This window comes from Agrilus planipennis, unplaced genomic scaffold (genome assembly GCF_000699045.2).
Source record: "Agrilus planipennis isolate EAB-ADULT unplaced genomic scaffold, Apla_2.0 scaffold78, whole genome shotgun sequence".
Taxonomy (NCBI): domain Eukaryota; kingdom Metazoa; phylum Arthropoda; class Insecta; order Coleoptera; family Buprestidae; genus Agrilus; species Agrilus planipennis.
In genome coordinates, this window is record NW_020438928.1 from 118,883 (window position 1) to 130,627 (window position 11,745).

At 32.1% G+C, this 11,745-nt stretch overlaps 1 protein-coding gene across 1 annotated transcript in view; it reads left to right on the forward strand.

The window, feature by feature from the left end:
• LOC108733754 (protein lethal(3)malignant blood neoplasm 1-like) overlaps positions 1-8,313 on the forward strand; it is a 10,481-nt gene extending 2,168 nt beyond the window's left edge. Inside the window, exons 2-4 of the mRNA XM_018465052.1 lie at positions 2,294-2,420; positions 5,233-5,364; positions 6,867-8,313. Coding sequence (XP_018320554.1) covers positions 2,294-2,420; positions 5,233-5,364; positions 6,867-8,116 — 1,509 coding nt within the window. The 3' untranslated portion in view covers positions 8,117-8,313. The remainder of the gene's footprint in view (positions 1-2,293; positions 2,421-5,232; positions 5,365-6,866) is intronic.
• The last annotated feature ends 3,432 nt before the right edge of the window (positions 8,314-11,745 follow it).

The following is an 11,745-nucleotide window of genomic DNA, read 5'->3' on the forward strand; positions in this document are numbered from 1 at the left end:
ACTCTATTAATTAAAAAGTGAATATAAAAAAACTTATATGTTATATTAATTCAACATTTTTAATATTGCAATAAAAATCCACACACATCCGCAAATAAATATATTACACATTAATCATTCCATAAATAGGATGTTGTTCCTTCTCTTTCAGCAAATATTGTATTTGTCATGTAAATATTGAGCCGTGGATATTTTCCATACGAATAACTCATAATAACTAAAAATGGGCATGTTCATTTAAGAAATCAAATAATAAACTTTGCTATTGCTTACTTAATTACTTACGTACTTAATACATCTGTATTAATCACCAGTTTAAAATTTAGAGATATCAAACGTTCATTTCATATGTAAATTTTACGATTGATTCTTTACCATTTAAAAAAAAAACAATTTTTTTAGTAATAGCCCACAGTGTTGTGCATTTAAAATGAAACAAGAAATAACACTTTATTGTGTAAACAATAGTGTTGCAACAGACCTCTGCTTCTGCTTACGCAATTGCGGAAGTTCCGCATACATTTTCACATCCGCTTCTGCATCTGCTTCAGCATATTTATACCGGAAGCTTATCGGAACTTAACAAAATCTTATTTCTGATCTTTTTGAAAATCAATATATTGAAACTTTTTTTAATTTTTATTTGTTGGTTGAACTTGACCGTTTTCAAAACAGGATTTAAATGGAATTGCTCGTTGCAAAGCTGAATGTTGTGCAGGTGCTTGCGCTAGCTTTTAGCGACCCCTCTCTAACATTGTGAACGTATTATTATCAAGTATTAGCGTCAATGCAGCGTTACAGCCGGCAAAACTTTGTTAATAAAAATATTGTTCCCGTGCAAATAACTTTATTATAGTTTACGGCTTAAATCTATTTCCTAATATTTCGTATGTTGATATTTTCCAAATATGATTCTCAGATTACTTCGCTACTTTAATTTAAAAACGTCCAGGACTTTCAGTCCCCTCTTAGCCAGTTCTCCTAATGATTTCATTTCGAAAATACGACTACAGTTAAGACGTTTATTCATTTTGAATGCTGTTTGCTCAGTGATGTAAATTTTAAGTTAAATGTGCAATTTTGAAGCCAAAAAGAAGTTCCATTTGGGATTATTTTGTTGATATTAACGCTGCAAGTGCTAAATGGAAATTTTGTAACAAAATATTCGTGAAAAGGGGGCACGACCACAGCTCTGTTACCTGAAATCATTGCACTTCCGGTTCTGCATCCGGTTCCGTTTCCGCTTCTATAAAAAATTTCTATTTACTTCTGTTTCCGCTTCTATTTCCGTTATGACACTTCTAAATGTGATCATTGCGCTGTTCATAAATCACAATATGAGCATCGATGCCCTAAAGTTTCACAAATTGAATAAAGAACCTTAAACGCGTAACAACACGGAGAAAATTAAATTTTTATGACAACGCAAAAATTACAATTTTCGATTGTAAATGACTGAATTTACAGTGGAAATAGTAGATAAATAGCAATAATCTCAATTTTGACACGTTTCTTTAAATATTATTTCAAGCTTCTTAATTATTACAATTAAATATGTAATATCAACTAAAATATCTAATAAATTTAATTCTGCTGGGATTTTAATTTTACAAATTCGGGTCAAAATTGTAATTTTTATTATTTTCGCTTATGAAGCAACGGGCTAGTGGGATAAATTGTAAATATCGCTTTAATATTTAGGTAAATTTTCGTTTTTCATTTTCTCGTCGTAGAAATTTCTAGAACATCCGAGAGCATTCAAAAGCATTTGGTAGGGCATGTTAAGCAAGATCCTTCGTGGGTTCCAACGTTCGGGAACATCCCGAAACATTCTGGAATGTTGTGGAATGTTCTAGAACATTGTGGACTATTCGAAGCCTTTTTTGTACCTATGTACCTCCTACATTTTACAGTCTATCCATTTATTCCAACTATCACACAATCTTATATCAACTCCCTGAAAGAAGCCCGGGTACCCTGGCTAGTAATAGATTCATGTTTTTTAGTGAGAAATATTGAAATTATATCAAAATGTACATAATATATCTAAATGGTTTACGACCATTTATAAAGAAAATAATTTAATAACAAAAAACAAAAACTTTACTAAATTAAACGTTAATTATTAACTCGGTGCTACTTCGTTTTATAATTACCTCTTTATAAAATTAAAAACTAAGATTTTTCGAATTTTGGATACTTTAAAATATACGTTTCGAAAACAAGAGTACTTATTCATATTCAAAGTTCATNACTGCAAAATCGGTAAACTTTTGATTGTTTATTGTTCTAGCTGTACAAAGGCGTCGTCCTCTTACTATTAATATTTATAAAAGATTCTGATCAGATTGATGATGAAAATCGACCTTATGAATTTGGATTCACAATCGACGGTCAACAGCATCGCTACGAGAAAAAAGGTAAATTCATATGCATAATAATACACACTAAGACATTTGACATTCGATAGTGTGAACATCGCACAACAGAAACCCCTCATAATGTGAACATTATACGTTCGGATCGATATTGCAATTGCATCATTGCTGTAAGTCCCCCATATATCTGGTACTTCCCGAATATATCACCTGGAGATGCTGTTTTATTGATTTATTCACTTTGGGTAAATGCATAGTACGTTGTTGACAAATCTATTACTGCCGAAATTGATTCAAAATTATAATAAAGTGTATGAAGTAATGTGAATACATTTCTCTATTCATCGACAAAATTACCAATCATTAACTGACGTTTTCCATCATTTACCTGTAAAATAAAATAGTGGAGTTGCAAATGTCAAGTTTTCTGGGCGAAACATGAATCAGAATTTGTATCTAACATTAGAATTTTCAGCTTTTTTCGTTAAATACATGTTGTCATTTAACGACAAATATGTAATACAATATTTAGTATTTGTCTTCATCAAATAAAAGAAAATCTTTATGTGGATTAAAAAAAATAACTGTATTCTTGAAGCTTTATTTTTTAGATACAATATTTTTTCTTAAACGGTAATAATTTTTGCATCATACATACGTACCTAATATGTTGATTATGCGAGGTGAAATACTTGACGATTAAGTTCTTGAATAAGTCCTGTAATTACACAAACAGTTTTATGTCTGCCTTCAGTAAAACTTGTTGTTTTATTATTCGTCCTCATTCGCTTTGAATAAAATGTCACCCATAAACACAATATTTAAGAAGCGCTAATTGCAAATTTTACAAGAATTCCAATGCAGAATGTACTTGTATATGGTAACACTTATGTAGTTATTGTTTGCATTTTCTCTAGCTTCATATGGCTCCTTTTACAAAATTAGTATCTGTTTGCTTTTAAAACATTTCACACATGCATATTGATATTTTTAATAGCACACCTGTTTCCAAAAAATCTACTACTTATTCTTTTAAGACAAACTGTAATGATAATAATAAACGGATTATTTATTATAAAATAAAGAGTTCTCGCTCAGTCGAAAATGTTAGACGTGGGTCATAATTTCCGACTCGTTGGTTTCCATCAGCACGCCGCGCCGTAGACAGTTCTGAGTTTCGAGAGTTACATTGTGAAAACGATTAATTTTGCACAAAAAATAGTAAATAACGAAGTTATCAAAAATTAGCAATGAAACGAAATAGCTCGTAACGCCATTTTGGAGAAGTGGAAGTGGCACTACCTAACTGTTAATAAATGAAACTGTGGAATTGTGGTTTAGACCTACATTCGATATTCAGGATGTTACCGTTTAATCGTAATTTTTAATTAAAAAATAATCGAGAGCGTATAGGTTATAATATAGGAAATCGTCGTGATTAACAAAAGTTAAACTAATAAGAAGATTAATCGAACACGAAATTAATAAGTACATTCTTGATTTGAAAGATTAAACAGAAACTATTTACGCAATACACTGTTGTTATCAGATACGTTCTGCAGATGGAATCTAATAAACAATTGCTTGTGAAGCCTTTTATTAATGATATAGTCGTGACTCAGAAAGTAGTAGAAGCCTTGGGTACATTAGTTAGAATTGGAAAAATCGGATAGGGCAATTTTCAGGGACATTCCGTGCAGACTACGGCATTGCCTAGATCGGCTTCACGTTGAAGACGATTTCGTCGTGTTGTGCGAGAAAATGCATAATGTTTATACCAGCGCCTACATTATCCAATAGTCGACGATTCCGTTAACCCTGAATGTAGTAGTAAATTTATATGGGTACTAAAAATAATGTATTAAAATTTATTTCAACAAAAAACAGTATATAAATGTCAAATTTTTGAAATGCGATCCATAGACAATAAATTTTTATTTTATTTGTAACTGATAAGTTAGTTAAGCATAGTAGTCAAAATTAATAAAAAGATATTGTATGATGTTTCCTAGACTCAAAAGTCATTTCTCAAATATGATAAACAAATTCGGCGCAAATATTAAAACGATCATCCTTCTCGCTTTGCAGAATTTTTTTTAAATAAGTAAGTAATGAGTGGGACCATTTTGACGGAATTGAGAATAGATCACAAGTTTATATCGTTTACTTGGTTACAGATAGATTAATTCAAAATAAAAGTCGACAGTTATTTAAGATTACATTGGAATTTCTTCAACAGTTCAATTGAAAATAGTAACATTTACGAATAATTATCCCTACCACAAAAAAGAGTAGCAAATGGTCAATCCCTAATAAACAATTCTCTATAAATTAATATTTACTTAGTAATTATTTCTTTAGCCTCGTTCATGTTTCAGCCAATTAATTTTATTATTCTTGTGTTAACAAATGACAGTATAGTACCGATCAACCCTGAACTAACGATTCCAGTTAACGTTTTCTCAAAAACCTCTGAAGAAGATAATAAAGAATAACTTTCTACGTCGTATCTCAAAAATAGAAAAGTTTCATTCATATTAAATAAATAAATATTAATTGAAATGAATTAGGTTAATACTCACTGAGATTGAGAAGTTGAAATTTCCAATATTTTCAAATATAAACTCGATATCCTTTATTAAATACATTCATTGCACTCTAATGAAGGCTTATTATTCCACAATTAAAGAATTACATAAAAAATTTTGTCCTTAACAAAACCTATTTCTTAGAATTTTCCTATATGAAAACTATGTTATTCATATTATTAATGATTTTATATAAAACTACGATCAGCAAATTTTGCACGTATAGATTTATTATTTTAAATATTTATTTGCTTTTGCTGTTTTAGATGTTAATGGAATTATCCAAGGAGAATTCGGTTTTATTACAGCCGATGGAGTATATCATGTAACAGTTTATGCTACAGATGAAAACGGAAATTTTCGTATTCTTAGCATGAAAAATATCAGACTAAGCGGACGTAAGTAAATAATTTTCAAGGGTCATATATCAATAATTTCTGTTAAAACCATTCAGCACAAAATTTGTACGTTAATCAATACATAAATCACTTAAATAACCAAATCTACAAAAATAAAACCTCCCGGTAGTGTTATTATATTTTTATAAATAATAATTAAACTTCCACAATCAATGTCTTCAAAAATTAACTTTTGTAGCTTCCAAACATAATCTTTCAGCTCGATTGCCATTACTGAAATCTTAACTGACCTTCAGCGAAATCATTTTGCATTCCTGTCTTACCACGAAAATATCAAACAAGATTGCTGGGCACTTCGTTAATGAAATCGGATCGTAAAACTCCACTTGACTGTTATTTCTGTTTACATTTGATATTACATTTCTAATTCTGGACTATTGACTGATTCGTATCATCACTTAGGTAATTGTACACTTGACCTTTAGACATTCACTATTTAAAGTGCAGATAGGCATGCATATATTTGTAAACACATGCAACACCATCAATTCCCTTTCTTGTAATTTTTTACGTTTTGTTATAGTCAAAGGCAGAAATATAGGCACCCTATTATTTTATTTTAATCACATTATAAGAAATATTGTAGACACTTTCCTCATATCATCATCATCATAAGGTCGTAAGTCCTAAGACTGGTTGGACACGCACCTCCACTTTTGCTGGGCCTAAGCCTATCTTCGCATTTCCCTAAAACTAGAACAACCCACATCCTTAACTATTTTCGAACAGTAATCTAATCTAGGTCTACCTCTACCTTTCCTAACTCCCGTTTCTGCCTCTAATATGTCTCTGACTAGACCATTAATGCCTGAGAAGGTGTCCTACCAACGTATCTCGTCTATTTCTCATTTACTTCCATAGAGTCTTCTGTTCTCCTATTCCTTCTAATATTTCTTCATTTCTAACCTTCTCTATGCCTTCTCATTCGCCAGTAACACCACATTTCGAATGCTTCTAACATTTTCTTTTTCGTAGCGTCCACCGTCCATGTTTCGCACCCGTACAGCGCGGCGCTCCAAACATACAACCTTAACAACCGTTTTAGAATCTCTAAATTAACCGTTCGCGAGCATAGAAGTAACTTCTTTTTATTGAAGGCGACTTGACACTGTGCTATGTTTTGCTTTATATCCCTACTACTCCTTCCGTCCTGTCTTATATGACTTCCTAGATACCTAAAATCAGTCACTTCTTCTAACTTTTTTTTCTCCTATCTTTATATTCCCTCATTCCCTACTTTTGTATCCCTTGCATATCAGTATTTTTGTTTTACTTTTATTAATTTTCATACAATACTGTTTTGTCAATACCGCTTCTATTTATTTAAAGCTACCTCTAACTGATCCTTGCTAGATACTGCTATATCATCTGCAAATCTAAGTATACTAATCTTTTGCCCCTCTATATCTATTCCTACAGTTACTTAAATATATCATAGAACTACATTTCATCTTCTACATATGTATAATACATTTCCTCAGCTCTAGATCAACCGAATGCAAAAGCGGCTGCCCCGGCTCCTCCACCAGTTAGAGTTGGAAAAACAATCGACGTAAATAAAGTGCAGACTCCTACAGAAGCACCGAAAACAGCAACATCGCATCAGTTCACTTTAACCAGAGCCTCTACAATAAAACCAGGTTGCAGCGGTTGTGGTATCGTAGCGCCAACCAAAACACCGCCAGCCCCTTCCCAATTTCCATCCAGAAATGGATTCGCAAATGTAAATAATCAGCAGGGATACAATCCTCCTCCTGTTGCACAAAATCCAAAAGTTCCTGCAATATCCGACTCATTTTCCAACGTAAATCAGGAATCAAATGCAATTGCAAATCCTCCTCAATCGCCTCCAGAATCACCAAATCTATCCGCCAACAGCCAGGAACCGCCTCAAGGGGGTGATCTATTCGTAAATCCTTTACGTCCTCCTTACAACGCTCAAAAATCTAGCTCACTTTCATCCCCCAACAATAAACAAAGTCCATCAGTTACATATTCAAACATTCCTCCACAAGTTGGCACAAGTCAAGGTGCAGGAATTGACCAACCCCAACAAAATCTCATTTCAGAACCCCAAAATCCGTACCAATCAAACCCTGCTTTGGAAAGTACCAGTATCAGTCCATTACTTTCTGACCTGGGTCCACAACCAATAGAAGATTCTGAACGATCTGGAAAACAACTGAGTTATGATAAAAATAATTTCTTTGACACAAATAATAGACAGGCACCGGGTAATTCTCTCCAGCCACCTGGGCTTGAGGTATTTAAGAAAAGTCCAGCTTTCCCAGATCAGAAGAAGTCAGGAGATAATTATGTGGGTAGCCCTGAAAATAATTTATCGAAGGCGGAAGTAATTAATGGAGTGATAATGGTCCCAAATAATGATCCAATTCCAATCAAAGACAAGTTTCTTGGTATGGTTAATGGACTTCCTCAAGGAATATCTGAGGGTGATATTGTTGATCTACTGTACAAATTTAATTATACATTGTCTTTCCATGGACATTATGAAAAAGGATTAAAGAATGGAGCTAAAATTGGAGGATATTTCGTCAATGGCCGAGATGGCTTCAGTCGCATTGTTACTTACATTGCCGATGAAAATGGCTACAGACCTAAATTTCAGTTGGTAAATTTGGGATTAAATTCACCAGATACTCCTAAAGAAGGTGACGAGAAAACATTCGGCTTAAAGGGTTTCGAATTCATATGGTATCCAATTAAATAGTAACTTTTGAAATCTTTTAAATGAATATTTGGATTCAACGATTATTCAGTGAAAGAATCCTACCTGGTAGAACATGTTTTTAGGAATAAAGATAATGTGTTAACGTTTTTAACGATTTAACTAAATACAGTAGAACCCGATAAGATAAAGACCAAGGAAAACGTAAAATAATTTGAATTATTCAGGTTTTTACTTACTAACAGTTTAAGTTTAAGCTTTAAAATTATAGATCTCCAGTGACTTAGCAAACTCTTCAGCTTTTCCCTTTATTATAGGTTCACTAACACTAATGTTTTTATTTCTACACTGTCTAAACCATGTAAACAACAACTTTCTTGCGATTCAAATCACTTTTCACTGCTTACTGAGGTGCGACGCCCAAATTATTCCTGTAAGTTATAAAGGGTTTTTATTTTAAGTACCTAATAAAGGTTTTGGACTCCGAGAGGAAGGAAACACAAAATGTTACGAATTTATAGAGCTTATTACGTTATCGAAGTTTAGGTTATCAAGGTTCTACTGTACCATGTTAAAAAATGTATACCTACTATTTATTTATTATTGTTGCCTAGCACATGGCGTAATTATTAAAATGTCTNAAAATTATAGATTTCCAGTGACTTAGCAAACTCTTCAGCTTTTTCCTTTAGTATATGTCCACTAAGACTAATGTTTTTATTTCTACACTGTCTTAACCACGTAAACAACAACCATTTTTTTAAATTAGGGTTTCTATTTTAAGTAATAGAGGTTTTTGATTCCGAGGGAAATGGAACACAAAATTTTACGAATGTATACAGATTATTACGTTATCGAGGTTTAAGTTATCAAGGTTCTACTGTACCATGTTAAAAAATGTTTACCTACTATTTATTTATTATTGTTACCTGGCACATGGCGTAATTATTAAAATGTCTATGTGCAATGAACTTAATATTGTATATACATTGTTTAACTTACGCGTTTGTCTGTTGCTATTTTTAATAAAAAATAAATTATTATTTTTGATATACTGGTCTTAAGTGTATTATTATTATTGCAAATTAATTTTCTTAAAACATGTATGTACAAATGTACATATTTATAAAAATAGTTTTGTAATTCTCATAGCTCCAAATGAGTAGCAGCCATTTTGGGTGGTAGTTATATTTATTATATCTTTACAGATCGTTGTTGAAAAACTTATCGTAGTTCCAGATTCAGTTTCTTCGTCCTTTATTGAGCCTTCTTGCTTCGTTAAGACGTTTATAAATGTTTATAAAAATTACTAGGATAGAATTCTTCATCATCTTATAACATCTAAAACTGCGATCCATTCAACATTTAAATTTCTTTTGTTATCAGTAAATGCACTTCAAACTTCCAACAGATGTTCTGTTGACTATTTTATAAAATTCCCTGTAATAACCCTTTTCCTCACAGACCTTCTACACAACTTTGTGTTATATTTTTTATGTCTGCGATAGAAATCGAGATGAATTACAAAGAGTATGAGAACAAAGAGAATTACGGAGATCAATTAGGAAAAGGAAAAAGAGGATTAAACTGATTGATCCTGTTTTCTACACCTTTAAAATGTCACTCATTTTCAATTCTTGATTTATTATAATAGGTATTATACAGAAAGCTTTAAGGGTTGTAATGTCGCCTATTTACTGCCGTCCACTTAAAGACACTGTCCATTTTTTTATTTAACTTTAGAAGATAATAAACCTTTAATCTTCTAATAGGTAGTAGATAACTACGTCGTATGGTAAATTATATTTTCTAGAACGCTAGATATCTGTTATCAATCACCATACTCAGAAAAATGCTGTAAGAAAAATTACTATAACGTTGTAGAGGTCGTTTTGTAGAAAATGCAATCCAGATTTGTAGTAAAGTTAACTAACGCATTTTCTCTAGCTTCATATGGCTCCTTTTACAAAATTAGTATCTGTTTGCTTTTAAAACATTTCACACATGCATATTGATATTTTTAATAGCACACCTGTTTCCAAAAAATCTACTACTTATTCTTTTAAGACAAACTGTAATGATAATAATAAACGGATTATTTATTATAAAATAAAGAGTTCTCGCTCAGTCGAAAATGTTAGACGTGGGTCATAATTTCCGACTCGTTGGTTTCCATCAGCACGCCGCGCCGTAGACAGTTCTGAGTTTCGAGAGTTACATTGTGAAAACGATTAATTTTGCACAAAAAATAGTAAATAACGAAGTTATCAAAAATTAGCAATGAAACAAAATAGCTCGTAACGCCATATTGGGGAAGTGGAAGTGGCACTAACTAACTGTTAATAAATAGAACTGTGGAATTGTTGTTTAGACCTACATTCAATATTTAGAATGTTACCGTTTGTTTTGCGTTTTTCGCAGTGGTGGTTGTAGTTGCGGATGAAACGTCAGTTTCAGAAAGTAACTTGAACAATTCGACTTCGCTAGCGGAACTCGAACGAAATAATCCGGAACTGGACGTCGAAACGAATGCAAATCTGACGTCCGAAGACGATGCGTTGAACGCGAATCGTGACAAACGAACATTNTTTTTAAAGTAAAAGAAAAACAACCTTTTATATACTTTGTATTATATTTGATTATAGCATTTCACGTTGAGGTTGTTCAGTTTTTTTTTATTTCTTGCAAAATTTTCAAAATCACTGGATTGTAGTTTTTCCCATATCCGGGAAGAATATTGAATTTAAGCGGCTGCTGTAATGATAAACATAAGTAAGTAATTAAAAAATATGTGTTTATTTTATGTCATTGGGTTTTCTCTGTGTTGAGATAACTTTTTTCGTCTGGATTTTCCGCGCTATTATACTATACACTAAAACTTTTTAATCGTCGATTTAATTTTGTGGAAATTGAGCAATTTGAATTGTTTATACAAAAATATTTTTTTTTCCTGAAAAACAAACAACTATGCTTCAAAACATTACAATAACTTGCTGTAAAGTTGCCTAAATCGAACAGCACCAATTACAGAATGCTAATTCCTCAGTAACATGCTTTCAAAGAAAGTGTCACTATCACTTTCGATGTTCTTGAAATTTGTAGTAATGAGAATTGGCCCAGCCAACATTCTTGCGTTGAAATTTAGGTTCGTTTTATATTCTGTGCCCCTCCTTTTACTTGACATAAACCGTATTATTTACAATACATTCACTTGCACCAACGCTAACAATGAATTCGTTGTGGTACATCCGGCACTTAGCGAAAACCCGTCCTTTGGGCTACCGATCATAAACTTTATAGTAAGTAAGCAATTAAGTACTTACTTACACCTTCTAATGTGAAAGGCTACTGATTTTATCCCCAACATTCAAACGAATTTCAATCGACATCAAATAAAGGGGAACTTCTCAATTCGACTGCATTTTTTTGCATATGTACACTCAGAGAAAACTGTAGAACAAACTTCTACAATTGTAGAACTTTTCATTACAAATAGTAGCGAATATAGGGACAGAAACAAGTTGTAGTGAAAATTAATATAATATTGTAATTACTTTTTTGTCTACAAACTGTTTGTCTCTGTACCACAACGTTAAACAATATGTACTACAAGTTTCTCTTAAAAATTACTTTTCATTGTAGGATATTTCAATACAATAATTAGAAAAAAA